The sequence below is a fragment of the Nicrophorus vespilloides genome, unplaced genomic scaffold (assembly GCF_001412225.1).
Source record: "Nicrophorus vespilloides isolate i.1.1-1 unplaced genomic scaffold, Nicve_v1.0, whole genome shotgun sequence".
Taxonomy (NCBI): domain Eukaryota; kingdom Metazoa; phylum Arthropoda; class Insecta; order Coleoptera; family Silphidae; genus Nicrophorus; species Nicrophorus vespilloides.
In genome coordinates, this window is record NW_017096206.1 from 46,468 (window position 1) to 72,741 (window position 26,274).

A 26,274-nucleotide genomic window follows, 5' to 3' on the forward strand; every position below is an offset into this window, starting at 1 on the left:
TGGGAGGCCTTCTTCTCCAATCTTCTACTACGAAAGATGCACGAAGACACGAAAAGATATCAAAACTCAACGTGCAAATCTCTGGTTGAGATCATCTGGTTTCTGGAGAAGAGAGTTCACATTCTAACTGCTTTGGAAGGTGGGATTGAGTACTTGAAACACATCAATAAAAAATAATGTTTCTACAATTACACATTCTTTTTTTTTAATTAATTAATTTTTACTGCTCAAAAACGTGTAATAGGAATATGAGCCCTTGATTATCTGTAACATGGAAATAAATTAAATAATATCAAATTTATGTGTGTCTTTAATTACTGTTAGATAAGTTGAGAGTGTCAGAGGTGAGAATTTTCCAACCGAAAAGTAGATTGGTTTTTGTAAGCGTTGCATGTTTATAAGCATTGTGGTTTTCGTTGATTTTGTACTGTAATACCAATTTGAGCTGTATATTCCATCTGTTACGCTCAGAGCCTAATATAAATTGAATATCTATTATTAATTTACTTATATTTTTTAAATTACCATGAACGTGACTTCATTTCCGAAGACGCAATACATTCCGAATTGGAAGAGCACTCCCATCGCGAATTGTATTTGGCTGTAAGCTATAGAACTGAAAAGAGGTTCCTGCAAGCGATTTGAATGAATTTGCAGAAATCTTAAAGAGATATTGGTGATCTCACTATAGAAATTATGTAAAGACAAGTTACTAAAATTCCTAAAGTCGATAATGTTTGGACTAACAGTGGAAACGCGTAGAAATTTTCCAATTCGTCGCAAATCCTGTAATTTCAAAGAAAATAAATTTGCATTTTACTAATGAATATTAATTAATAGATTGATTTTTGTAATTGGAATTATACCCAATAATAGTTTGTGAATGGTAGCTCATTTTTCTCATTTCCTTCTTAATCTCTTCCTCTAATTGAAAGTTTTCTCCATCCAAAGTAGACTCCAAATTTTCCGGTAATTGCAATCGTTTCAGACATCGAGGTCTGACCGTTCGGAAAGCTTCCCGCAAACACAAGAAGTGTCCTCGCAAAAATAAAGCCAAATAGGTGAAGCTTGTGTCGTAAGCTGAAAGAAGTATATAAATAAATGATTGAAAATAAAGATCTTTTAGATAATTACAAACTATTGGTGGGACAAATAGCAACAGAGGAATAGTTTGAATGATCAAAGCTATACCACAAGCACCCTTGCTTTCCGTATCGAAAAAAGTCCAACTGTAATACGGCAAGATGTATTGGCAAGTTAAATTCCCGGTGGTCACAAGATGTCCATGCATGAAGTATTTGAAAAAAGAAGAAACTTGATTGGAAATGGGAACCATTGCGCCGAGGAACAGAAACATCTTGCACATCAACTCCGATTGTTTCGAATGTTGCGCTATGATGTTACCCGGCTGAAAGTCCTCGTAATCTTCGTACTGGAAATCTTCGCTCTGCAACGTCTTCATGATCCTCTTGAGCATGTTGCGTTTCGTGATCATCATGTAGATCTTCAGCGATCCGGCCATGTGGATCAAAAGCATACCTGCATGATCTATGAACGTGTTAAGATCAATTATAGTGTAACGCAGCATCACTGTTTCCACTGTAGTAAAATAAATTGGACAAATTGTGATGATCAGAGCGTTGTATATAGTGTAGAAGAGTTTTTGGCTGCTTTTCGCGCTTCTCTTAGGTTCGTAGTAACCCGCTGCTTTGTATAGTTTCATGATGAACGTGAAATAGTTATCAGGGTACATTTTGTTTTGTAAATTATATGAATAGTGCAACCATTTATATAAGAGTTTTTTTCTTCATCTTAATGAATTTATTAAAGGCAAGTATATGATAAAATATGCATCAAAGGTTTGACCATCAAAAGATTTGTTATATCATTGATGTGTTTTTATACAGCAAGTGTGATTCAATCAAACGCAGCTTTATCATTTATCAAATATTAATAGACAATATAAAAAAAATACATTTCAAATTGTTTTTCTTTTCATTCATTAGAAATATTGTTATAGCACAATTTCCACTATAAAATCTAATAACATGAAGGTATAAGACGTATTACTGATGTAATTTCATATAATCTTATATAATTTCAACACATATTTTCTAAATAAAATAATATAACTTTCTCATATTTTATCTGCAATATTTAAAAAGGTTGGGAAACTCTGTAGCTATATGAAATGTGTTCAGTGTATTCTATAGGAATTAATTTCAAGCTTATAGTTCAACAGTTTTAGCGCTGTTAAAATTTTAAAATTGCAGTAAAATCTTTATTTGTTGCAAATTATATATGAAAATTTAAATATAATTAATTATATTTTGATTAATTGTTATAATAGATAATTTAAGAAACAATTTTATATATTAGATTGAATTGAACAGCGCTATCTGTTGATGTTCAAAAAAGCTTAATACTTATAACCTATAACTTCAAATATGTTATAACCTAGGTAATAAACATAAACAGGACTTGCAAAAGATATGCTTTGAAGAGTGTTGTGGATCTTTAATTAAATTCAGTGCATTAAGAAATCTAAATGGAATCAACGGATTTTGTGGCGACGAGAGGTTCAGCATTGAAAGCAAAGCCGGAAAGCAGTTTGCAGGTAGTTAGTTTTGAATCGTACAAGGCAAAGAAGAAGAAGGTAAACCAGAAGAAAAAGAAGGCTAAGAAGCAGGAAGAGAACATCTTGGATATGGAGGCGGCAAGAAATGAAATTACTCAGTTCAGTATAAATGGTTTAAAACCGAAGCAAAGGAGAGAAGCTAAAATGAAATTGGCCATCAAATTAGGTATATCTTTGGCTTAGTTAAAAACTATGCAGAAATTAGTTTTACTATTTTTTATATTTCAGGTGCTAAACCGCCAAAGAACAAATATGTAAATTATAAAACTATCATTGAGCAGAGATTCAATGAGAAAAAGGATAAAATTAAGTTGAAAAAGCTGCAGCAGGAAGGTAAAGCAGAAATTGAGGAGACTAAGAAACCTGATGTTAAGGATAAGAGGAAAAATGGTAAATGGAAGACCTGGGGAATATTGGATATTTATGGCACATTGAAAAAGGTAATGCAATTAGAAATATATCGTTAAAACTGTATATTAATTAAATCCAATTTTTCAGCATTCAAAAAAATAACGTCTGTAACTAATTAATTAATCTTAATAAATATTTTTTATTGTTTCTGATGTGTTTTGTTTCTATATTTTGACACTTACATAACCTCTAAAAGAAGCATGGTCAATGCTTATCAACAAGAATACTAAAATAATTGGTGAAAGAGTGATTTTGGTGCCCTATCGCAAGGAGCATGTACTCAAGTACAACAGCTGGATGCAGTCCAAAGAGCTGCAGGAGTTAACAGCCTCAGAGCCATTGACTTTGAATCAGGAGTATGAGATGCAGCACTCTTGGATGTTGGACAATGATAAGTGCACCTTCATTATTTTGGATAAGGAGAAGTATGAGGAGACTCAAAATGAGGTGGCTGCTATGATTGGGGATACAAATTTGTTTTTCCTTAATAATGAGGATGGGCCTTTGGCCGTTGTTGCTGAAGCTGAGATAATGATTGCTGAGGAGTGGGCCAGAAGGAAAGGCTGCGGATGGGAGGCCATGGTCTTCCTGCTTAAGTATGGTATCGACAAATTGCAAGTTAAGCAATACACCGTGAAAATTTCGGCGAATAACGCTATCAGTATTCATATGTTTGAAAAGATGGGATTCATTCAAACAGCTTTCACTCAGGTTTTCCAGGAAGTCACTATGGAGAAGCTTGTTGATGATCAATTCAAACAGTTTATCAAAGAAAATACCAAACATCATTTGGTGATAGAAGATGGCGAAGAAGTTGTTCAATTTTAAATATTTTTAATTATCTCATTATTTATATACTAACTAATAAAATTTTGTTTATAAAATCTTATTTGTCTTTGATTTAAAACTATGCTATATAACCAAATTTGTATATACATTCCAACCTTTTGTTTCCAATATGTTCCCAGGTTATTTTCTCTACTAAAATCATTGTTTGTAGTCTAAGACGAATAGAAATATCTTAAAGGAAAATTGCGATTTTTTTATGTTGACTTTAAAGCTCATTTAGTAAAGCAATCAACTAATAATTTGAGGTTGTGCAATAATAATTAAATAGATGAAATTATTTAAATAATCATATATTTCTTTATAACTTCATTTATAATAAATCTTTTATAAAAAGTGTATAATTTCGTTTAAACATTTACATAAAAAAATTATATAAAATTGCATACAAAAAAAATGTTGGGTATGTCTTTGCTCAATCAAAGTACACCAAGAAAAAAATATAAATTAGAATATAGTAAACATATAAAAAAATAATAAATAAATTAATTATACAAAAAATATCAATTAAAATATATATATAATACATATAACAAACAAAATGCTGTGTGTGTGTGTGGGTGGCGAAAGTCTTGATCCTTTATGGGGCTTTGAAGTTCATGTATTCATGACTTATTCTGTCAGCGGACTGCGGTTTAATAGGGAAATTGATGTATTCTTGTGAGTCCCTCGAAACTGAAAGGATGAAAAGACACAGTCCATTAATAAATGTTGATTTGCAAAGGAGTTGAGTCATTACCTTCGACAGGAGAACCGTTTGGTGGGAATTGAATGTAGTATGAATCAGAAATATCAGAACCGGGTCTTGGAACTGGATGTGGTGGACGCTCCTAATGGAAAAGTAAAAACAATCAATTAATAATCTTGTTATTTAACATTTGGATTATTTTTGGTACTTACTTCGATGGTGGGGAACATGTTCTTGCCAGCAAACATACCCTGCTTAATGGGTTTCGGTGCTGGAGGGATCATGTAATTGAGAGACAACTCCCTGTCTGTGTCGGAATTGATGATATTCTTTCTCTCCTCGTGATCTGAATGCGTTCCGCTATCTCCGAGGCTACATCCACTGATCGTACTTATCCTACCAGACGATGAAGAGCTCGATGTGCTTTGAATGCTTAAGCTGCTGACCGGTCTCGGGTTGCTTATACTCATATCATTCTTGATCGGATTCTGAGGATATCCAACTTCGAGTTTTTCTTCCTTCGATGAACTCGAGCTGCCCAATCCGAATAGCTTCTTCAGCATATCGAAGGTGCCAGTTTTCTTCGTTTTCGATTTCATGTCGCGCTGCAGCTGCTCGTAGGCCAACCTCATGTGCTCCAGCTGCTCTTTCTTCTCCTTGAAAGATCTCTGGACGTAATTGCGATTTTGCCATTCGGCGACGAGCTGCTCGGTTTGCGTGATCGTGTGCACGTTATTCTTGAAGTCGTTGATGATCTCCGCCAGTTCCACTTGGACCTTGTCCTCTGGGGCGAGCACGTTTTTTGTCACGGAATTTATGCTCGTCTGGGAGGTGTGATGCGGTGTTTTTCCCGAGCATTTGGGTTGATGAAACGAGGGAAGTACTTCTGATAAAGGGGACGACATCGGAGTCACCTTATCTGTTTATTAAAAGTTTTTTTTTTAAATTAGTAATTGTTTGTATATTTATTTCTTAATTTCACTTACCCATTTGAAGGTATTGCGGAGGTTCTTCGGCTATTGTCGGGGTCAAGGGGGAGTGTAATACGGGTTTCGGGGCTGGGCACAATTTGTAAAAGTCTCCGGCCGACGTGGGTTTCAAGTAGACTTCATCTTGGGGTTTCTTTGGGACCTGGGACTGCTGCTTGGAGCTTTCTGATAGGTCTTTAAGCTGAATGTAAATATTGGTAAGCTCATTCATTTTCTGGAGATAAACAACATGAATTCGTCATTAGCATTGAGTTTTAGCTGTATTAATGTTGTTGATATTACCATGTGATCTCTTAGGATTTTGGAGATTTCTAGATGACCGCAATTGTCGGCGATGTCGACTGGAACGCAATCGTTGATGTTCCTAATATCGCACGCCATTTCACCACCGGGACTATCCAACAATTGTACAGCCAACTTCTCCAATCCGAATCTCGCGGCGAAATGCAATAAAGTGGGGTACTCCTCGTTGCTGCTCTTGCCTTTAGAATAAGCTGTTTGGTTGATGAAGAAGTTGAAGTTTGGTGGTACGTTCTTTTGGAACATGTGCACCATCCAGTTGTCCAACTGCTCGGTGTCGTGAGGGCTGAATCCTAGGGTCTGCGGAGAGGAAAATCGATTATTGATCGGCCCTTCGTGTACATGTATATTTCTTTTGTATTTGCGAGGATCAAAGCCGCCGCACACGTTACCTGGCACATAAACTCGACGGGGTTGTTGCTGGAGCGTAAAATCTGTTCGAGCTCGCGCAGCCTGCTTTCGCACTTGATGGGTCTCTTTCCAATTACGCTTCCGTTCTTCTCGACGAGGACGGTCACTATGGCCGACACTTCTAAGAACTTCTCGGGGATGGCGATCTTCAGGGTGTACGGATTCCTACGTTTCACTGTCTTCACTTCGGTGAACTCGTCATTTTTGACTATGGTGATTTTCACTACGTCCTCCTTCTGGAGCGGATACGTGAGAAGCACCAGAACGCTCGTTTGTCCCATGCGAATTTTCTTGGGGGATACCGAAAATTGAGAGTTTTCTTCGGTTGCTATGGAGCTTTGTTGCTTCCAGACTTTGGTGAAGATCGCCATGGCTGCTGTGACGAAGTCTTGAACGAACTTGGCGTCCTGGTCTTGACCGACACCGCGTCTTTGCCATTGGGAATACGAGCAAAGCGCTGTAATAAGAGAAAAACATATTAATACAAAATTTTACATGATGATAAACTCTTTTCATAAAAAAATGTCTTTGTTTAGTGAGAGTAAACTTACCAGTTTTGTGTAAATCTGTGATATCATCATCGGAGGTTCCGAGCTGAAGGGCCAAAATCCGATCGGGTAAAAGTATTTTCGATAAGCTAGCAGTCGACTGCAGATTATCGGCGATCTTCTTGAGCAGCATGGGGCAAAGCACGATGAGTTGCAGTTTAACGCCGGAAGTCTTCTCGGCGATTAGTCTGACATCGCCGTTGGCTTCGATGATATCCTCGATTCCCAGGTGATGCACCCTAAACGGACAAAGAAAAAGTACAGGTCAGAGATGCCGTACGTTGATCGCAAACTAAAAGCGACTTACTTGTAGGGTTTCGTTGGGTTCAAACTCGGATCTTTTCCGAACTGCTCGAAATACGAGACGAAGTAATCCACCCAGAGCTTCGCCGCCTCGCTCTCCCTCACCGAGATGATGAGGATGTCGTCCATGTCTGCGGCGCGTTTTACAGATCCTACCACAAAAGAAAAATGGAATTGAAGCACGAGCACATCAACGCGAAGAGCAGAAGAACAAGAAAGAAGAAAGGAGGAGAAGCACTTTGTCTATATCACTTTTATTGTTCGGCAGCGTCGGATGGACATGTAGTGGCGTACGGACGCGCGCCTACTGCATACATTCATGCACCGAACAGTGATTTCATTTATGAAAAGGAAGTTCCGACCACCCGACCTAAGCCAGATAATGAAACAAGATAAACGTAGCTGGAAAGCCACACGTAACGAGAATCGAGCGTAAATAGCTATTATTTGAAATTCCTCACAAAATGAAGAAGCCGAAAAAAAAATAAGGATAAAACAACAACAACGTCGAAATGAGGAAGCAAACAAATAAATTTGAGAGACGCTCCTAATAATCGCTTAAGGAGGGTGATTTAAAAATAGTGGGCAATAGTGAATTATGATGCCATTAATTTGAAATTATCGTGGTGAAACGGAAAAAAAAAGTAAAATATATATGGTGGAAAAACACTTAGAGATCTCTTTAAAAACAGAGCGGGCCCTTGTGCGAGCCATTAAATCCTTGCCTAGGAATCTATAGCTCATTTGTTTTTGGATATAGCGCGTGTAACTCGAGGATGGATGGAGAGGAACGAGGGAGTACCGCAATGCGAGGAAGATAACCCCGAACCTTATCAAGATTTTTACTGCCTCTCTAAAAATACTCGAAACACACTTCTTCTTTATTCACTTGCTACTGTCTCTTCCTCCGCATCGACAGCAGCAGAAGCAAGCAGAGCCCTCCTGAATTTTAATGTTGTCCGCCTCTCCATCATTGTTCTCTCTTTCTCTCAACCTCTTCCTCACATCCTCATAAGTTTTATCAATTTTTATCCCATATTCCCCGGCGCATTATCATCATCCTTTATGCCTCTTTTTTTTTCGGACCAGACACAACATTTAAATATTAAGGTATGACTGAAATTATATTAAAATCAAACATGGTGTGCGTCGGAGCGCGACGTGCATTATTCATCGACACCAACAACAACGGACAGAAATAACATAAATATATATATACTACGCATTCACCAAATCTCAAGAAGAAGGGAATACAATTGAGATGGTAACGAGAGGTTTTGTTTCCACCCTAATTGCGCTTCTAAAAATATTTCGCTTAATTGTAATGAGAGTAGCTGTATCCGTCATCGGGACGGTGTGAATAAGATGGATGCTTTTTATTTCTCCTTTTTAATTTATTTATAAATAAAAGAGAGAGCGTTGTAAAAAAACAAGAAGAGAAGAGAAACGACAATGGATGAGCGAGTGGAGGAAGTGAGCGCTGCAGGGAAAACATTAGGGCGGAATTCATTTGTCACAACGAAGAATACAAAAAAAAAGTAGAGCTCGGAAATGGGATTGATGATCGACCTTCGTACAAGACAATTACTGTGTTTGCTTTTTTTACCTGATGCAATACAAGTTAATGTAGTTTTAATAACATTTCGTTAATACTCATCCCTTTACTTTGTTTGCGAATTGGACAAATAATATTGGAATTTACATTAGTACGAAACATCAAAACAACGTTGTTTATCTAATCCCACTCTAAATTAACCTTTAGTCTGTAAATAACTAAAACAATTTTTGTTTAAACTCTTTCATAAGGGAAGTTCTATTTATTTATGACATAATAAAATGTTTAGTTAATAATCGATCAATAACCATTAAACTATAATTATCTCCGTTTCAAGTTTGTCTTTAATTAGTTTGCAAAGCGTACGTAATAAGCTAGTAATAAGCAATAATTGAAAACATGTTTCATGTGTAGTATTGGCAAGCACGTTTCAGCTCGTATGCCAATGACTCCTAATGACTCTTTTCATTTTCGACGCAACGGAACGAAATTTTCTATGTTCTAAAAATACGCGCGCAATCCAAATATTTTAAATTGAACTGACCGAAAATAATCCGACGCGTCCCCGAAAATCCACACGATTTCCTTTATAGCTTTCGTTTTAGGTGATTTATTTATGTTATATAATTTTATTTTTTCCTACTGCATTTGACTAGTAAGAGGAAGACCCGTCAATTATATAATTGAAATGGGCATTTCTTATAAATAGAATATTTATTATGTGTAAATAGAAATTCAGCAAATATTGTATAGAAGAAATATGTTATTTACAAATAGATAGAAAATAAAGTAAATTTGTGAGAATGTTATCTAATAATAATTGTATGGTTTAAGTGAACGTCTTGGTTGTGTACACGATGCGAGAGCGGCAGTGATTTAAGACAAATAAAGACGCATGCATAAACTCATGCTGTATATTGTTGGAAGGCAGAAGGAACGGATTCCGTTCTTTCGTTGGATTAGGTTGAATCACGAAAGAGCGAAACCACTTGTGGGCAGATAATCCCATCACGAAAGAAAGCAGTCGTCAGAAAGAACACGTGCGGGGGTGTCTGTTTTTCACCCTCATCTGAAGCGCGTCTGAAATCCGAGGCGCACAATCGGTTTTAACGAGGAGCCGGAGTCACCCATGCGAAATATCAGTTACTTAACACAGCAAAAAAAAAATTGGAGAGAGAGAGAATCTCCAAAAATAAAAATCGAGGGTTGTTATTTTTTACGTAAGAATCGTTTACAGTATTTTTTTTTTGCAACGTCGCTCCGTCGTTCGATCTGGTCGAATTAGCACCCTCCGAACGTAAACATAAACACGTTAAAATGTGTTTCTCTTTGTGGATTTGTTATTTTTTCAGCTTCTTATAACAATTCCTTTCTTTAAATAACTTCATTATTTAAAAAGAAAACAATCACATTCACAACAGTTACTTCAGTCTCCAAACTTCTTGTTTTCAGCCCTAATTTCGTTGATTAAATAGATTTTATATCACACATCAAAAAAAGTGTGTTGCTAAAACTATTGGATCAAATTAGAAAACCATTAGACAATTAGTTTGATAATGTTATGAGTATGGAGTTGGCAACTATTATTATGTTATATTTTATAACACTATTTGTCATTTTCAGTAAAGTTCATAAATTCTGATAAACGTCAATTTGACGTTGGCTGTCAATGTGGTGTTAATGTCACTTGCAAATGTAATTTCAGAATTGACATGTATTTTGAAGATTATGTTTATGTTTATAAATTATGTAATACTTATTTAGTATTTGTAACAGTGCTTTGCAAGCTTCGCATAATGAGAAACATTCACCAATAGTCACCAAGTTGAATCTCTATAAGAATTCCACAATGTTCTGAGATTTCACTTAGCTTCGACTGTCACAAGAGTTTAATGATTTTTTGTTGTTGTTGTTGTTTTGGTATGATTTAGGTGTGTACCTTGGAGATGGTTGTTGGGTGAGAATTGGTTGTGGGTGGTGGAGGAGCGTTGCGAAGAACTCTCCGTGCGTTTCTAAGGATTTTCGCAGTCGAATTGGAAACTGGAATTCTAAATTTAAAGTGGCCCAAAAAAAAAAGGAAAGGACGAAAGCGAAAGAAGACGGCGCGTCGGCGATGTTGTAGGCGGGAGAGGAAGAGAAGCTGCGGTTGCGGGTGCAGCCATCTCCGTTACATATTTATAATAAAATCCGTGGCACGTGACGGTCTAATGTCACAAATTGAAGATCGTGGCAGATGGCACCGGAGGAGGATGAGTTCAATATTCGAAATGTTCAAATAAACGGCGTGGACGCCCGTTGCTGCTGCACTTCGACGTATAAAATACCGGATGTATCGTTTACTCCGCATATTTATGTCGGAGATGCCATGCTCATATACATACATACACATCAACCAAACACAGCCTCCTCTCTTTTTTCCTGTATATTCGGAGCGTGTGCTCCCGTTTTCCAAAAACCAAATAATAACAACAAGAGATGAAGAAGCGGGGGCGGGTTGGAAAAAATTGCATACGCAGCTAAACTTATAAACAATGGTTATAAATAGCTTCCCCAACATTACGCATACACAGAGAGAGAGAGAGAGAGAGGCGATGCCACAACTACAAATAGAAAACGTTAAATATTTACGCATCGGAGCTGAGCAAAAATTTTCATAACTCTCAGTTCTGTGGAAGAGTAGACCGACCGAGGGGCTAACACCTTCTCTCCGCCTACAGCCATTATTATTATTCCTCTGGAAAGGTGGAAGAGGACTATCCCTCTTTTAACTCCCTCTCTCTCTCTCTCACTTACTCTGCAGCTCTTTTAGTTCCGTTTTATAATTAGAATTTATTCTTGAACGCACATGTTTCTGTGCCCAACTAAATGATACGCAAATATAAATTTTACGAGCGAGCACTGCAGCCTGCTGTACAGGTGCGCCAAAACCAGGTGATTTTTCCTAGGTGATCGATTCTAATATACTGCTTCGTTTTTATTTCCCTTCTCCCCTCCATTTCGTTCCTATTGTACCGCACAGGTATTATGGGATGCCCCAGTTCGTCCCCCCTTTCATCGATTCTCGCCGCCCCTCCGACACGTATCTATCACAACTACCCGATCGTCCCCAAAAAAAAAGAACATATACACACGCTCCTCCACACGCGAACAACATAAATCCATCCACCTGCAATTTCGTCCGCTTCTATGACTTCCAAATTTCACACAGGAGTCAATTCTAAAAATACCTCCATCATCAACCCCATCGCAAAGGCACACTTCACATTATTAAGGGGATCGCGTGTTTTTGGACCACTTTGTCGAAGGCGTCTGCTAAATACCAAAGTCAGTTTATTGATTCTCATCATCCGCGTCTTCAGAAAACACACAATTTCCCATCTCAAAAACAACAAAGCTACAGTTTACTAGTTTTACTTTGAAATATTATTTCAACTATAATACAATTACAAGATGTCTAATTTATTCTTTTGAGTAATGTAATTATAAAGTTTTCAACAAAGATTTAAGTCTTTTTTTATACATAGTGTGTATACAGAAATCATTATAGTGAAAATTGAACTTAGCTTCTTTAATAGTATTGTGTACTAATTGAAAATATTGGAAAAGAAGTGTTGAAATACAGAAAACATCTAAGATTTTTTTTCTAAACCAAAATAATTACTAAATTCTTAATAAAGTATAAATAACTTTCATAAATAAGTAAAGTCTAAAGAATGTAAAATATTGTAAAATATGGATAAAAGGAAAGTCTTCAGTTATTTATAAACAAGTGATGAAAACATTGTATTTCTATTGTGGTAAAATGTAACTGGTGCTTTAAATAATTGTAAGAAGCAAAAAGGTTAACATATTTTCTTATTTTTTTTTTACGTTGTGATTTACGAGATTCACGAAAGCTTTGCTACAAACATCTGCCTAAACCAAAAAGTAGGTTTATCGACTTATTTTTGTCCAGAGAACAAGGAGTTGCTTTATGGAAAAGCAAACATGTTTCATTTATGTTGTTTATGAACAAAAATATCTTTATATACTTATAAATGGCTAAATTGAATAAATATACTTTAAAATTAATTGTAATTATTTGCGTGAGTCACGGACTTGATTAAACATTTCTAGTCCTTGACTCACATGTTACATAAATAACTTCTTTAATTTTTTTTTTTGAAACAACCATTTCCAATGAGTTTCGTTTCAGAAACTATTTATTGATTTACTTGTAACGCTTTAGCCGCAGACATCTGTTCATTACAAAACTAGGTTTATTGGTTTTCTTCCTTTAGAGCATAAGGGATTCGATTATGTTAAAAATTGAATGAAGAGGTTTCAATTTCACAAGAAACTGTACTTAATTTTGGGTTTATGTGAAAACCGGTGCATCCATACATAATAGTTATGTTGTTCGAGCGGTGCTTGGTTATTGAAATGAGCACGAATTAAGGTATTAAGGTCGTCCGCAAAGCATTACGCATCGTAGAAATATGATTGGCGCGCATTGATTAATTGAGACTCGTCATACACGAATTGAAGGAAGAGACAGACCATATACATTGATGCACGCAAGAAGAAAGAAAAAAAAAATCTGAAGAGAATATTAAGCAGCGGCTTTCTTTACCGGTCGAACTTAAAAAGTGTAAATTCAGGCGAAAACCAATAAAAATTGGTTTCCATGAAAGAAAATATTTGTGTGGATGGATTTTCTCGAAATCGGGAGTGACAGGTGCAGGTGATGAAGATTCGAAGCGGATGGGATTTGTGATGGTATTTTAATCATATCGGCACCCTTCGTGAATGCGAAAATAGTTTTTTTTTCATATGTTAAATAGGGCTGTCGTCGGTATCAAATCACGTTTCCACATTTGTCACGTAAGTCCTCCGGAGCCTTTGACAGAGAGCGCGAGGGGAGGACGTGGAGGAAACGTCAATTCTCCTTTGTATCAAAGGATGAAGTTGTCTGCATATGAATGGATGTATTTCAATTTTATTAATTCAATAACGAAACACTCGGTTCTGATTTTGTACCACTTCGCAGAAGCTTTCACGAATTTTCAACAATCTCGAAAATGATGATATCAATTTTGAATCGGAGAGATGGCGTTTTAAACTAATTAGTTATGTAACTTCTATTAATGTGTATTCTACTAAGATTATTATTTTGTTGCAATTTAACTATCTTGCATAATAATGATGCAATTGAAGAAACTGTAAGATGCCTTTTGTTAATGAAGTTGATTTATAGTATAGTAAAGTTAAAAAAGTGATGTTGTAATTGGTTTTCATTAGAGTTGCGATGAAATTAGGAGGGCGATAATAGTTTTAAATTTACATGAATGAATGTCGGAAGGACCGAGGTCGTTCGGTTGGGTTTTCAGATTGTGATGGAGAGGATGAGGAGTTTAATAACTGCTTTAGTGGATGCAATTTGCGTCAGCAGAAGAGACTCACGAAAACATTTATAGTGTGCCCGAGTTGATATTAAGCCGTTGAAAAACGCTGGAAGGTGTTAATAACGAGCGGCGGTGATGTGTGTATAGAATACATATATATGTGTATGTATGTATAATATACATGAGGAGTCGAGTGAAGAAGTGCCCTGGATGACCCGGATCACGGACCCATAAATAAGTTAACAACGGGCCAATTAAAAAGGAAGAAGGAAACGGGAAACACCGATCGCCCGGAAACAGGATACAAGCGGAGAGGCGTCGCGACGCGCGTCAATCGGTGCCGGTATTGAAGCGTCTCTAGAAGGAGGAGAAAGAAGTTTTCAGGGAGCGAAGAAAAAAAAAGGAGGAAAACAAATGAAACATAATTACGACGATACATTATTTTAAGACAACCGAAGAAGCCGAAGATGGAGAGACGAGAATAAAAAAAATTGGAACTATAAATAAACACGGACTTCCTGAAAATTAAGGCATTTTCGTTGATTAGTTTACAAAATACGCGCAACTCTTTCGTGCTTCCGGAGCATCTGCGACCCCAATTAGCCCCCAGGCAGCCAAAAACAATATTTCAAAACAGAAAGAATGGATGGATCTATTCCTCGTCCCTTCCTGACTTTGTTTTCCGAGGAGGCTCCCAAAACAAGACAAAAAAAAGAAGAACTGGTGGTTTATATACATTGGGACAGGTTAAAATAAGCTTCGTTAATGTGTATTCGCCGCACGGCGCCCGAAAAATCTGTGGAACACGTGGGGGGACGTTTCGGGGTCGCATTTCCGTTCCGGAAAGAGAGATGGTCAATCGGATTCAATTGAAGGCACCATCCGAGGCGGAACAATGGAGTGTACCTCCTCGGACGTCCATTTATAGCAGGATTCTGCTGACAATTTCGGATTACGGATTTTGTTGTCACCAGAAGGTGGAAGAGAAGGAGGAAGAGAAAGATGAGTCATGCGATGAGCAAAGCAGAAAAGAAGAAAACGTAAGTGTTATTGTTTCGGGAACGTAACGTGGCATGCAGATGTTTTTGGCCTCAGAAACAACGGTTTTGACCTGTGCCATCCACTTCATTCTCTGCTCGCGTTCATCATCTCCAGCCAGATGCTCACCTAATCCGCACACAAAAAGGACAAAACCGAAAAGCTCCGAGAAGACCCAAGTCGCACTTGAAATACCGTTCGTCATATTTATAGAAGCAATATTTTCGCCCGCTAAAATTTCCACTGAAATCCGGACCTGTGCACCGAAGTTTCACCAGAAGCAGGCGAAGGCGGCGGAGGAGGAGGAGCAGAAGGAAAAAATGATTCTCCATGCTCGGAATCCCTGGCAGCTCACTTATGCCATTAATAAATTTTATAATACTCCAAAGCCAGAGTGGATAATTATAAAAATAGCCGCGGCCGCACTTAGATACTTTCCATTTCATGCTTCTCCTCTCCCTTTTTTTTATTTTTGCTCCTTCTTCTTCTTCTATTTTTCTCTCCCTTCGTCCTCTCCACCTCAGCATCTTCCTAGTCTTTCGCCTAAATCCAAAACTATTTTAAATTAATTCCATCCCGGAAACGCAACTCTCCGCAGGGACGCAAGATTGATTCGAAAGTATATTTCGGGCATCCACCTTCAAAGGCTCCTCTTCCTCAACAACTACAAACATCAAATCGCATAACAATATACCCAGTTATATTAAACTCCCAATTATTATTCCAATTACTAACATCTTATATATTTTTGAACTCAAATCATTGCGAAAATACACTTGGAAAAGTATAAAAATAACGTTTCTAAATTGTATTTCGGTCATCTGATAACAACGGTTTTACTAGGACGCGTGTTTATTTTGAAAAAATAAAAGGGAATTTCGCAAATGGACACGGGAATTTCGATGATTCCAAAGTGCGATCTGGTTTATTTCAAAATTAGTTGCGGTTCGGCCTGAAAGAAACCACAAACAACGTCGTCGATTGTTCAGTCTGAATAGTTTACACGAGTTCGTGTCGTGCCAATTAGCGGAGAGTCAGACTTTTTCTTAGGAAATCAACATTTTGTTTACAAAATCCCATTAATGACATCATATAAATATAAACAATTCATTTATTTCAGTGGTTTCGTTAATATGATTAAATTATTATTTAATTTAGACAATGGTTCATCATATATAAATTGCATGGAGTATATGATCAATTTAATGAAATGTCGCAAAGGCCTTAGAGTTTTATTTTCTTCGAAAACTTCTGAAAATATCCTTGCCAAATGATTTAAGATAAACCATCTGATGTTAGTTGATCATGAATCGCAAACGGGACTTTCAGTTGCGGACAGGTGGTTTAAATTTTTCAAAAAGACTGCGGATATTATCTTTGCTAAATGGAACGGAAGATTTTTGGGGATCCAGGTGGCTTCTTGCATCCGGTTCCGGTATCCCAGGCAATGTTCGTTTCGTATGTGAGGTGTACGGGTCTTGCGCTGTGTTAATTTATGGGGTGTAAATTAAACAAAATAAGACATAATCCAAGGCTCAATTAAAATTTATGTAAACAAATGCAATCAGTATGCAGCGCGGCCGGGTGGAAGGCTTCCTTTCTTCCTTTCGAGGAAGAAAGATGCACGTGCGCAGGATGTCACGCGCTGAGCTGAATTACGGCCCCTCTTTCGTGTCTCCTCCTTGTATGTATATACACACTATATACACAATATTTATACTTTAATATAAATAATTAAAAGGGGGATGAAATCTTGATTTACAAACCCTTTTTACCCCAATTAAAGCGGGATCATATGGTCGCAATTAAACAGTCGGTATCCGAATATAGAAATTGCCCGAACGGATTGGATTAGACGAGGGGGATGATGATGATGATGGATGAGGCGAAGGAGTAACAACAACTGACTTACTGTTATGGTTTGTTGGTTGGTGTTGGTATCTGGTATCTGTGGATGCGGTGGTAGTAGGTAGGCACTGAGCGATGCGACTCATCGATAAAACCCCCACGGGACGAGTAATGATAATTGCGTTTCGCTGGGATTGCGCGATGATGTTTGCATGATGGGGGGACTCGGTAAAAATGGCTTTAGCCGAAGACGTGATCAGCAATTGTTATCGGCTTCGGATGCGGATGTTCGGCGCACAGGGAGTGAGAGGAGGCGCCTTACGTAACAATGATGGGACGGACCGGAAGAAGATGACGAGATGAGAGAGGGAGAGAGATGAGAGAGGGCTCAATTAAATTCATTACCAGCCCTAATTCGATAATCATTGAAATATTGAGCTGAGAACCGAGCGTCGAGTCAATTGGAATTGGTAAATTGGCTTTGATAGACTCACCTCTGGTGCAGCGGTTGCAGCGCTTCCTGGGGTACGATCCGTGCCTCAGCGAGTGATCGTCGATGGGAATTGTTGTCGTGGCCTTCACGGGGACACCTTCTGGGGTTGCGTGCACCGTCGCCTGTGGTAGCTCCTCTTTGTAGCTCTTCGAGGACGAGGCGATACTGACCGATCGTTCCCTGTCCATGAAGGAACTGATCGAATGCCTTCTACGGCTGGCCGTGCTTCCGGCCTTCGCCGTTAAATTGTAATACTTAGCGCAATCTTCGTTTAGAAACACTTCCTCGTCGTCCGAGGCTTCCGAGCACGCGGCATCCTCGGACGTCGGCAGCGGGGAATAAATTAAGTCGGTGCGGGGTTCAGATCTGTTGCTCTTCAGGGAGTTTGCCCTCCTCGGTTCCTGGGGATACTTGCTGCTCAGTTCCGGCGCGATGTCCGATAACCTTGGTTCACCCATGATCAGAAGCTCTTGGTTCGAGTCGCCCGAATTGGTGCTCACCGATCGCAGCAGGCTTCTGGTGATCTGCTGCTTCTTCCTCTCCTCTCTGCTCATCTGCGGAGACGACGAGTCCGTTTTGCCTGCCATCGAGAAGTACGACGGATTATCTGTGGAACGTACACCGACCATTAGAACACATCCAATGCTAATTACATTACTAAACGCCTTGAATTTCAATTGCACTCATTAACTAATTCAAATCTATCCACGAATTATAAATTGACGCTTCCCGCTACCACGCTTCACACAAAAAAAAATATATACACTCTACTCCTCACATACTAAGTCTCTTCTACCGACATATCAAAGTATTCAATTACATATTCAAACTGAACATTCAATATACAATTACGTTTTTTAAAAACTATAATTACTAAAATCTTCAAAATTAACTTGAAATTAATGAAACAAATGTAGTTTTTGTTAAAAAAAAGTAAAATTAATCTAAGTCACTTTGACTAATAAACTAGAATCTAATTACATTACATCCAATTTTCATAATTATTTCCTTCATATTTGCACAAGTAATGCCCTTGATACAACACAATTACAATTTATTCAATTTTCTTAATGAATTATTTCAGTACGTGACAAAATGCTGATAATGTATTTTACAAGAAGAATGGAAAATTCAACTAATACCATCTGCAATGCAAATGTGTAACTTGCCATGAAAAGAAATAAAGATCATAAACCGTTTTCAGAAAAAAGCGATTCGGGTTGAGTTATGAAAGTTGTAAGAAATGCGTAGTTATTAGAGGCAAAGTACACAATATCGGTGGACGGTTATTTTCGGACGCGGTGGCGGTAGAAGTCGGTAGATTTATTGAACTTAGCGAGACCAAAAGAAAGTCCCCTTTCATTGCCGTACAGCTGAAACAGATCAATCCGTGTGCGGACCCGCAATTAGCCGCATGGAATTACATAATTTACACCAGTGCTTCGCAAACGGCACTTCGGAGGAGGGGCGCGGATTTTACGATCGCAGCTTCAAAAGCGATTCGAGGAATTTGGATTTCTCTATTTTTCCTTTACGATCAATTTGTCTAATTCCGTTTAGAAATATGACTAGGAGCAGACGCTTGGGAAGATTCCTACTTTTCAGAGTTTCGTGCAGCAAATGTGTTGATTTTTTTTTGTATATTCACTCTTCAAAGTCCCCTTAGAATTATGTTCTCACGCCCTCCTATAGAACCCATTACGCCCCTATTTGATAACCACCGATAAAAATATTTTTTACTTCTTCTACAGATTTGTTCTGCTTTGTGTCTACCCCCCCGAATTCAGATTTGTCAAGCTATTATGGAACACAATAAACATATTTAAATCTCCCTCTATTTTTTTTTTATAAATCAACTCCAAATTCAAACAATTTCAGTTCATTGTTACGAAACGTACTCCAAATAACACAATGAATCTATTCAATTCTATAAAAAAAAAATCAAGATGTTCTACTTTTTGAGATGATTCTTTTTTTTTTGATAGATTAACTAGTGTTGATGGATGCACTTGTCAAGTTGCAAGTTAATAATAATAATTCGATGATAAATGTATTCGAATATTCGGTTTGCGGCAGGCCACAAATGTCTTACGTGAGAGAAATTAATGTGCGCGAGACCACCCAAAAAGAATCGCACGGTGTGAGAACGTCGTGAGAGTATTGTTCATCTCCTCAAAAAAACCAAAGAAATAAATATGCTAAAACGTCGATCAAAAACGCAGACACGATCACTTCTTCCTTAGTTTACATCCATGTTCGAAAATGCGAAAACCGAAAATAGTGATGATATCCGATAATATTTGAAAATCAGTTTAGAATTTAGAAAAGAATAAATTTTACAAAAAAAAATATCATTTCATGAAAATCTTATGAAATTTCCTTTTGTAAATGTTGTTAATATTATAATATTATGTTTTAGATTCGTGATTCTCAACGTCACTCGTAAATTTTTTATCGGGTCGCAAAATGACAGCTGTCATTTTGTGTCAAATTGTCAAAAAATTTACTACAACAAGAAACAAATATGTTGGCTCGCGAAATGTCAGTTGTCATCTTGTGTCAAATTAACAAAAAAGTTGAGAAACGATTTTTTAAATGATATAACTAAATATAATATTATAAAGTATTTTTGTTCAATAAATAAATATTAGATAATATTAACAGAGTTATAAGATTATAAATGAATTAAAATTCATTTGTGCGATTGGAGTTTTCCGGAAGTTTAATACTGATTATAAATCAGATTTGATTAATGATCCCGCTATTAACACGATTCCATTAAGAACGGGGATTACAAAAAAAGTCTAATACCGGTAATAGATTGGATCGTGACAGCCCACCGATATTCCGGTGGAAACAGGAAACTTAATTGCCTTTACCGGAAAGCACGTTTTACGGCGTTACTTCCCTACCTATAAAACGGTTAATGGCGTCGTCTTCCTGATGTTTTGATGTTGCCTTTTTCTTTCTTCATTTCTTTTTCTTCAGATAAATGATTTAAACACAATCGACGCCGCTCCGTAATCAAATAATGCTCTTCTGGTGCTCTTCTCTCTGCAATTCTTGGAAAGCGGCCAGACTTTGTTCGAAAACCTTAATTTATTGAGTTAATCTCGTATACATACATACGCGTATGAAAATACGGTTCGTGTTTTTCGAGCGGGAAGTGCATTTAATCTTCTCGTTTTTGCATCATCAAACACCGAAGATTCTCATCGTTTTACTTTTGTTGGTGTTTCAGTTTCAGAAAGAAATTCATTTAAGAACCGAGAAAGTGTATACAAATTATTTGTTTTACATTTTTTTTTTCAGAAAAATATTTTCACCATTTTCCAAAATGTTAATGATTTATTTTTAGTTATATCAAATACCTGAAAACTTAAATATTTATAAGAAAATTGAAAAGTATTACTTATTGAGAAAGTTCAAGAAAATGCAGTTTATAAATAATATTTTTGATATTGCAGATATTAATCATGGTTTTTTGTTATTGATCATAGAAGCATATGGTATTTAAAAATTGAAGACTTTGATGAATGATGTTTCATGTTTTTTTTTGGAAATATTGTAATTGAATACTGTAATTTGTAAGTATAAATCTCTTGTTTTTATTTTAAATAAACGTATGAGTAAATTATATAACTAATTAAGTGTATTTTAGCTCTAATTAGAATCAAATAAAAAGCGTTGGTTAATTTAATTCATTTGAGTTTTAACTCTACAGTGTTGATGATTGAAATGAAGAGATTGAAAATTATGATGAATGATGATATTTAAACGTTGTTCGATGTTGAAGAAGTTGTTGTTTTTACACGTGTTTAATATGCAAATGAAATTATGAAATTTTGAGTCGATATACATAATTCATCGTCCATTGTCGAAAGGCGATATGCGCATATGTATAGATGCGATGGGGAGGACGTCAAAAGAACAAAACAAAAAAACAAAAAAAAAAGGACAGGATGTGGACACAAGATGAGCATTCGTAAAGGTACATTTCCAGGTAATTAGAAATGCAATCCCAGAAGTCGTCGTTTTATTGTTAGAATCGTGTTTTACAGACGAGGGACATCGTGTTCGACAAGACAATGAATGGGACAAGACACATCGGACTCACCTAAATCCATTGCGCTCGGCGAATCGGAGATTGTCCCAAAGTCTTCTCGTAATCTGGAAAACGAATGGAAATTAATGGAAACCCATGTTGTTGTTGTTTTTTTTGTTTGTTTGTTTGTTTGTTAATATTTGTGTGTGCATTAGATGATGGTAATTAAATTCTGGCAGATGTAAACAGTGCGGCTTTGCTGCGGTTTTCTAAATTTACGTGTTGCTCTCGGAGCAGCGCTGACATTCGCATGTTGTAATTGAAATATCTATTGGACGACTACTCTGCCAGAACCTAATTATGTTTTGGCGCAAATAGACCAGCCAGATGAAGAAGTAGGAGAAGAAGAATCCCGAAACTATTTCATTCAAAAACTTGCAGGCATCCTCGCATGAATCGGATCTTTTTCGGGCCACCGAAATGCACGCCGGTTTTGTTCTAGAATCGCGCGGACTTTGTGCCTCTTGACATCAATCACGTTCAACAGCGCGCGAACCTCACTTATCCAATTCATCCCGGCTCTTTGCTTCCACCTCCTCCTCCTCTTCCTCCTCCATGTGTTCTTCATCTTCATCATCATCTTCCATGACCGTATACGTGTTTAGTACTATTTTTTTTATTGGATAATTGACACTGCATGGACGTACTTAAGACAAAGCTCATGGAAAGATTTTTTGAATGTGTTATTTATTGTTGGTCCTAACCACGTTACGCATCTCTCCAATTAAACCAATTTCATTCATTTATTAGACTAACTTAATTTGCAAAAAAATAACATATATTTTGTTGGTTTTAACCGAATTATGCTTTTCTACACAAATTACTTTCATCTCATTATTTGATTCATTAATTAAATTAGATGTTTCATTACTAAATTAGCTAAAAATGTTTAAAAACACTGAGTAAGTAAAGAGATAGAAAAAACATGAGATTCAGTATAGAAACACTGCATGCAAAGTTACCAGAAATAATTAGAACGTAATGCAAATCACTTTGATTTTAGAATACAATTAAACCAATTTCATAGATTGGTCTATATAGTTTTATTACTTTTATTTTTTAATTAATTTAAACATTTTATATTTAAACTAACTTTTAGATTGACATTTACAAATGACAATAAGCCGAAGTATACGTTTTCATTTTCATGACTTATTTTTATTTACAGTCTATCAAACAATAAGTAAATATATTTGGCATATAATTGTAATTATTTTGTGTTTAGATAACAGCTACACATTTTCAAATTAATTACATTTTACTTTATTATTTGTTATATTAACTGTATTGATGTTTTGACCTAGCGCATACAAATATAGAATCATAATTCATTTAAGCTTTGATTGTATTAAAGCTATTTATAATTGATCAGTTCATATTTCTTATCATGCTCTTTCTCTATATAAACAGTATAGTTGACGCTATGACTTATCACATCAAAATATGGAAATATCTTATCTTAACAATGTTGTTATTATAAGTACTGTAATATATATTTCAATTTTTATAATTGAACACTTTTATTTTAGAAATAAATAGTAATTTTAATTAAATTTATCTTTAATAATTCATATTACGTAAATTTAATAAAAACTTTGATTTAATTGTGTTATTAAATTTGAATTAGTACAGTTAAACTATAAATTGATTGATGCATATTGTCCAAAAACTGCAAAATTTGAAACAGTAGATACTTCTGAAAAATGTTAAATTCAAGATGACCTTTTCTCGATAGGCAATTTGTCAACATCTTAAGAATATTTTTTCAAAGTTTGTCCGTATTCGTACAAAGTAATAAAAATAAAATGACCATCCACTTTCACTGAAAACGTGTCTTCTGTCGAGTGTCTACTGAAGTGATATGTCACATCTATTTTCATCTGCTTTCCGTCATTCGACAATGCGCATTGTCGAAGAAGCATTGGAAAACTGAAGAAGATCAAAGCCTTAACCATCATCATCATCATCATCAGAGGACCGAAGCAAAAACGAAGCCAAGAAACCAGAGTATTCTGTTTCTGGAAACGTCAGCACATGTGTATCTTGTCACGTGGGGAATTCGCCAAAAAGGTAAAGGGTCTGCGACGTGCATAATAACTAGCAAATGTGCGGCAAACGAAAAAGTTTCCAATTTCAAGCGCTCCGTTTTTCTTAGAATCCTCCCCGATCCTCGTGAAAGACGAGACCGGGCGCAGCAGTAAATTAAAGAAAAAAGTCGACGAAATTTTTGTTTTGTCTCATAGCCAACAACAACAACAAAAAAATGGAGTCATTTCAGTATGTATGTATGTATATATATAGAGAGAGAGAGAGATATTAAAAAATATTTTTCCCTCGTTCATTCACAAAGGTTCACTTTCTTTCTGCATATTTTCCCCCATAACCAAACAGATGTTGAAAACGTCTTCGAAGATGATGGAGAATGGAAGATGGGGAAGACAGTTTAAGCCTTTTTCGAGATTTACTCATAATTTATTGCGCGTTTTTTTTTTATGATGCCACCGAATATTTTCGTTTTAATGTGTTTTAATTACTCGTGAGATGTGAGCTGATACAAATCTGTTCGTTTATTTAAAATTAATGTATATACATATAATCCTTTAAGTGGATTTCATTACTGAATAAACAGTGAAGAAAAAAAGCTTTAGAATTTGGATAGCTGATGTAAAATTAAGTTAAGTAAAGTGTTTTATGGATTTTGTTGAATGGGTGATTTACCAACTTGGTACTAATATAAACAATATTTTACTAGAATATGGAGACAGCTTGATTATTGTATATCATAGATATTTATACAAGGAAATTAAATATTTTAATTATTTTTCTTTTGAAAATATTGTAAACTATTATAATTTATAATATTTAAAGTGTTTTACATGAAATTAATGAAAACAAAGTTGAATATTAATTGCGAAAATAAAGTAAAAATATTATAAAATTATTAATATATTAATAATAACAAAATTCGTGTAATAAAAATTTGATTGAAAATAATGATTCTCATATTTTAGTAAATACTGAACAAAAAACGGAAAACTTTGTAAGAAATTTATGAATATTCTTCATATTTGTAAATCAACAGTTTTATAATTACTTACAAAAATATTTGAAAAAAAATATTACTTCATATTAACAAAATTAATAACTTTTAATAAATGAATAATAATTTGTCTTGCAAAAGTAAATATTGTCAAATTGTCAATTTTAGCAATTACAAGAAACAAAGTAAATTTGAGTCAAATGTGTAAGATTTTTGAGAGTTTAACAATTATAATTAAAGTAAAAATTACCAAGGTAAATAGATAATAAACTAAACGTATTTTCATTGTAAAATCAAGAAAATTAGAGAATTGTTTTTTTTTATATTTTGTTATTTAATAACTTTAGACGAAATCATAACAAACTATTAAAACAAAATTGTTACTTAAATTTGTATAATAACTTCTTTTTTCTCGCCGTATATAAAATTTGAACTTGAATACGCAATTGAAATGTTGTGACCAAAATCAGCGGGAAATTTGAATAGTGTTTTGATGCGAAATAGGGACGTACGAGTATATAGCTGACGGTCGTCCGGCGCGTCAGTTCGCGAATCGTAATCGGCTATAATGATTCGAACGGGCCGTGAATAAATTTGGCGGTTTTGGTGATGCCTTCGGGACGATAATAGAATTAGAAATTTATTATTATTACGAGTCGCCGCGCAACGAACACAAAATAGGCAACATTCCAACGCGAGCCAATAAATATTTTAACAATTTGAAATAGCCGAAAAACCTATCCCGACAATAATCACAGTAGATGGAGATATTGATTGTCGACTTCTTTGATTGAAGAAGTTGATGTTTCCGCATGCCGGTTATTTAAATAGTTTTGAAAAGTATTGATCTTTGAATATTTTTTTTTTGAGAGTTTGCGTTTAGATGTGTTATATCATAAATCAGGATGAGATTTTCAGCTTTGGCTAATAAATTTTTCTGAAAGGGTTCCTTACATGATCTCGTTCTTTTATGTTCTTCTTGTTGTTCTTCTTATTTCTGACTTCTGCGTGAAATTACAGTGCAGGTGACGAGAAGCGGTTCAGGCATAGTCTTCTGCGGATGTTCAGCTTCATACATCACTAAACGGAAACACTGGTCACCATTCACACTCGTCCTTGTTCCTCTTCCATTCGGCTCGAAGAAGTTGCAGCTACCAGCGAAAAGGACGTTTATCTCTTCGGATCTCCGATCTTCTCGGATGTGGAAGGAGTATATGTGTGTATGTGTTGCGGCTACCGTTGTACGCGCACTAAGATCCTGGAGCTTCGACTGCCGCACAAGAAACTTATGTGAAACTTCAGATTCCGGTACGGGAGCTTGTGGTGCTTGGTTAGTGCTTGGGAGTGAGGCGGGAGTGGGGCGTCCAAAAACATTTGAACATCTTTAGAATTATGACAACAGCTGAAAGTCGCCGACGCTTTTCAGTCATTCACTGGGCACAGCGAAATATCTCCTCATCTCTCTCTCTCTCTCTTCTTTCTAACATCCACCCTCGCCACCTCAAGAACACACATCCATACTCCACGGAATTCCGCTCTCCTTGTATCATCTCAGCATGCACCTGCCAACTTTAACCATCGATGAGATGCATCATCTGAAATTCTGAAAATACAACTTGATTCTCGAGCAAATTGAATTATGATTAGTGTTATTTGCCTTCCGAGAAATTCGCGATA

The 26,274-nt window shown here is 36.2% G+C and overlaps 4 protein-coding genes across 4 annotated transcripts; 2 read left to right on the forward strand and 2 right to left on the reverse strand.

Moving 5' to 3' along the window:
* Positions 1-213: 213 nt before the first annotated feature.
* LOC108570008 (odorant receptor 42a-like) lies at positions 214-1,588 on the reverse strand. Its single transcript, XM_017931813.1, has 4 exons — positions 1,316-1,588; positions 526-630; positions 319-474; positions 214-264 (listed from the first exon to the last, which is right to left on the reverse strand). The coding sequence occupies exons 1-4, from the start codon at positions 1,586-1,588 to the stop codon at positions 214-216; spliced, it is 585 nt and encodes a 194-aa protein (XP_017787302.1).
* An 836-nt stretch (positions 1,589-2,424) lies between these two features.
* LOC108570012 (uncharacterized protein C1orf131-like) lies at positions 2,425-3,173 on the forward strand. Its single transcript, XM_017931817.1, has 3 exons — positions 2,425-2,804; positions 2,867-3,078; positions 3,137-3,173. The coding sequence occupies exons 1-3, from the start codon at positions 2,549-2,551 to the stop codon at positions 3,149-3,151; spliced, it is 483 nt and encodes a 160-aa protein (XP_017787306.1). The 5' UTR covers positions 2,425-2,548; the 3' UTR covers positions 3,152-3,173.
* Positions 3,174-3,207: 34 nt separating this feature from the next.
* Positions 3,208-3,905, forward strand: LOC108570011 (N-acetyltransferase 9-like protein). The gene has a single exon (XM_017931816.1). The coding sequence runs from the start codon at positions 3,257-3,259 to the stop codon at positions 3,875-3,877; it is 621 nt and encodes a 206-aa protein (XP_017787305.1). The 5' UTR covers positions 3,208-3,256; the 3' UTR covers positions 3,878-3,905.
* A 498-nt stretch (positions 3,906-4,403) lies between these two features.
* Positions 4,404-26,273, reverse strand: LOC108570017 (phosphoinositide 3-kinase adapter protein 1; the record flags this gene model as incomplete). The annotated part of the gene is given in 11 exon segments (XM_017931822.1): positions 4,404-4,570; positions 4,635-4,725; positions 4,796-5,502; positions 5,570-5,786; positions 5,855-6,172; positions 6,265-6,740; positions 6,835-7,070; positions 7,139-7,286; positions 17,454-18,059; positions 21,570-21,622; positions 25,552-26,273. Coding segments are annotated over 10 exon segments (2,904 nt in total). The 3' UTR covers positions 4,404-4,475.
* Between the last annotated feature and the right edge of the window lies 1 nt (position 26,274).

Excerpts from the sequence above, each read along its gene's own strand:
- LOC108570011 (XM_017931816.1), top strand. The coding sequence starts at position 3,257 with ATGCTTATCAACAAGAATACTAAAATAATTGGTGAAAGAGTGATTTTG.
- LOC108570008 (XM_017931813.1), bottom strand. The coding sequence starts at position 1,588 with ATGCTGCGTTACACTATAATTGATCTTAACACGTTCATAGATCATGCA. Across the intron at positions 631-1,315 it reads TGGTTCCCATTTCCAATCAA|GAACCTCTTTTCAGTTCTAT; the intron begins GTTTCTTCTTTT and ends AATCGCTTGCAG. Across the intron at positions 475-525 it reads GAAATGAAGTCACGTTCATG|GCTCTGAGCGTAACAGATGG; the intron begins GTAATTTAAAAA and ends AATTTATATTAG.
- LOC108570012 (XM_017931817.1), top strand. The coding sequence starts at position 2,549 with ATGGAATCAACGGATTTTGTGGCGACGAGAGGTTCAGCATTGAAAGCA. Across the intron at positions 2,805-2,866 it reads GAAATTGGCCATCAAATTAG|GTGCTAAACCGCCAAAGAAC; the intron begins GTATATCTTTGG and ends TTTATATTTCAG.